This window comes from Oratosquilla oratoria, chromosome 18, assembly GCF_046742065.1.
Source record: "Oratosquilla oratoria isolate Oo_2021 chromosome 18, ASM4674206v1, whole genome shotgun sequence".
Lineage (NCBI taxonomy): Eukaryota > Metazoa > Arthropoda > Malacostraca > Stomatopoda > Squillidae > Oratosquilla > Oratosquilla oratoria.
The window spans coordinates 24,917,169-24,920,410 of record NC_134794.1 but is presented as its reverse complement, the minus strand read 5'-3'; the positions used below and the strand labels follow the sequence as shown (position 1 = coordinate 24,920,410).

The 3,242-nt window shown below is 43.9% G+C and overlaps 1 protein-coding gene across 1 annotated transcript; it reads left to right on the top strand.

Annotated features, from left to right (window-relative positions):
- Window positions 1–251: 251 nt before the first annotated feature.
- On the top strand, window positions 252–707 carry LOC143034784 (serine/threonine-protein kinase prk-2-like). Its single transcript, XM_076201132.1, has one exon. It carries the CDS (start codon window positions 252–254, stop codon window positions 705–707), a length of 456 nt encoding a protein of 151 aa, XP_076057247.1.
- The last annotated feature ends 2,535 nt before the right edge of the window (window positions 708–3,242 follow it).

Here is a 3,242-nt window from a genome sequence, read left to right as displayed (position 1 = left end):
CTCCCTCTTTCTCTCTCTCTCTCTCTCTCTTTCTCTCTCTCTCTCTCTCTCTCTCTCTCTCTGCATCTGCATAATTAGTTTTTTTTAAGAGAACATAAGTTTTTACATGTAGATACAAGCTTATATTAAGGTGTGTATTCGTATGCGCAATACGAACTAGTCAGTACAGGTGTTTACTTTAAGGTGTGATGTGACTTTCATTCATGACAAGGAATTGGGACATTCTCAAACAAAGACTCTCTTGGGAAAGGATGACGAAGCTGAACGAGTTCGAAGTGCAGGAGCTATTGGGCAAAGGAGGCATCGGCTCTGTCTACCGAGCCAAGCGGATCATCGATGGCCAGGAGGTCGCCCTGAAGAAAGTGCCCTTGGCGCGGATGAAATCATATAGACGTCGCAACGGGAAGAGAATCCCGAAGGAAGCTGCGCTTCTGAAGAAGGTGCAGAAGGTGCCCGGCGTCATCAAGCTGTATGATTATTTTATTGCCAATGATAATTTTTATATGGTAATGGAACTTATTCCGTCGTCCATGTCGTTGTACGATTATATAGAAAACGACAACGACCTATCGAATGTAGAAGTCCGAAGACTCTTCAAAAACATCGTTACAACTATAAAAGGATGTTTTGAAGCCGCGGTCTCCCATAAAGATATCAAATCCAGAAAATATACTGCTCTTCAGGGACAAGAGTTCAGGCCAGCTTGATATCAAGGTAATCGACTTTGGTTGCGGAGAGCGCATTACGAGTTACAAAGGAACGGACACAGGCGGAACTCGAATTTACTAGCCTCCAGAATACATCAAAGGAGGCGAGTTCCTGCACATGCCCGCAACAGTCTGGAGCCTGGGCACTCTTCTTTACTACATGGTGTGCCGCCGTGATCCTTTCTACACAGACGCCTCTATATGTAGGGCCAGTCCGTCATTCCCGAAGAACGTTCCGAACGTCTGCCGGGACCTAATAATGCGATGCTTCGCAAAAGACCCTTGGGGCCGCCCATCACTCGACGGAATACTGTCCCATCAGTGGTTGGAGAATGAATCATCTTGCCTCTCCTTCGAAAAGGACGGAAAGACGGATTTCACTACCGAAGCGGAGCTCGAAACCGCTAACGTCGCCCCGAGAAATCCTAAAAGGAAAAAACGCCCGACGAAACCAGAAAACGTCTCTTTGACGACAAAGAAGAAAGGAAGGAAAAGAGACCATTCTGAAGAGGATGACATGCCTCGTGGGAGAAAGAGGCGATAAAAATGATAATGCGCCCACTACAGTAATGAGACGACGGCTTGAGAGTCTTTGGACTTATTGACTTGTGCCACAACGGCCATTGGAAAAAAAAGTATGTTGTTAAGAAAAAGAAGATCCCTAAGGAATAAGTTAAGTCGGTGCCAAGTCATTGGGAAAAAGTCTAAATCTGTTAAGAGAAAAGCAGAGAAAGGGGAAAGCTGCAACATGTGACAAGATACAAGAACTTTCCAAAGGTAAAAAGTGCCAAGTTCAGAACTGGAGAACACATCATGCCCTTTAGAATTCTGTGGAAACTGACAACTGTCTGGTTCAGCCCAACCAAAGCAAGACATCGTGAGAAAATGGGATTTCCAAGAAGTTTGAAATAAAGGGCATTAGTCCCTCAAGCGGCAGAGGGTTTCCCTCAGCTGAATAAAAACGTTTGGCGATGCTTTCAATATACAAAAACCCGACCACCTCTGTTCATAAAGGATCGCCGTCGTTTAAAGGCTCATTGAGATGGTGTTAACCCTTAAGCCTTGTTAAGATGGGGCTACTTTAGTAGCCGCAAGGGCTAGCGACTTGAAAACTACTCCTCTACTTGCACAGTGTAAACGGAAAGTTAGTTAACTTGCCTCAAAACAATCCTAGTGACAGCATTTACTTGATGGGGACGTCACCTTGCAGCTAGGACTAGCGGCTACTAAATTAATCCCGTCTCAACGAGACTTTAAACAATGTAGTTCAATTCGATTAAATAAACACCTAAGCAAGATACTGTAATGCCTGCCATTTGTTTTATATTATCTGTTTATTCATTTGTTATTATTTGTCTGTTTATTATCATTTGCTTGATTTTCATTATTTATAATTTATCTGTCTGGGGTATTGGCTGCTCCCCGTCTGGGGTATTGGCTGCATGTTATTGTGAAAAAGTAGCATGCAGCTGATACTTTAGTGTCTATATGGGGTGCCCCTATGGACCAGAGCCACACATCATTTTGCTTGTGATAGAGGAAAACTGTACATAGAAAAATTATGATACTTTTATACTACGACTGTCCCCCCGTTATGCTGTCCCCCAACCCCTTGTTACTGTCCTGTACCATTTCTCTGAATATTCATTTCTTTTTTTCGCCTACCTACCCTATGGTGGGGGAAAAGAATACTGCCACCAAGTACAGTATTTCCACTTGAGTCGTAGAAGGCGACAAAAAAAGGGACGGGGGAAGGGATTAGGAGTCCTACTACCTGTAGCCCCGAAAGGGGGCATTCCTAAGAAAGAAAGTAAAGGCATAAGAGGGTCTGGGAGCTTTCCAACCAGTACCCTAAGGTTTGGGTCTTTTAATGTGCGTGGATGTGGTACAAATGAGAGTAAAAGGGAAGAGATAGGTAGTATTTTTGTGAGAAGAAAGATGGATGTACTGGCTTTGAGTGAAACTAAAAATGAAAGGAAAGGGCAACTGTGAGTTTGGGAGTGTAGCTGGGAGGTACTCAGGAGTGAAGAGGGGACGAGGGAGAGAAGGGATGGCTATACAAGTAAGTGAAGAGATAGGTAAGCGGGTAGTAGAGTGGAAGGAGGTGTCATCAAGGTTGATGTGGATAAAGGCGAAGCTGGGAAAAGAGATGTGGGTTTTTGTAAGTGCGTATGGGCCTGGTAGTGAGAAGAACGTAGAGGAAAGAGAGGCATTTTGGGTAGATATAAATGAGTGCATAGAGGGATTAGGGAGAAATGTCAATGTAGTTGTATTGGGAGACCTAAATGCTAGGGTAGGAAATGAACCAATTGACGGGGTGATTGGGAAGTATGGAGTTCGACGCAAACATTGTAGTGGAGAGTTGATGGTGGAGATGTGTCTTGAAAGAGAGTTGATGATAGCAAATACAGTGTTTAAGAAGAAAGTCAAGCATAAGTACACATGGGAGAGGGTGTTGGATGGAAAGGTGGCAGATAGAGCGTTAATTGACTATATAGTGGTGACCAGGAGTATGGTAGGAAGAGTTTAGGATGT

Bases quoted from the DNA above. Each gene is read 5' to 3' on its own strand.
- LOC143034784 (XM_076201132.1), top strand. From the start codon at position 252: ATGACGAAGCTGAACGAGTTCGAAGTGCAGGAGCTATTGGGCAAAGGA.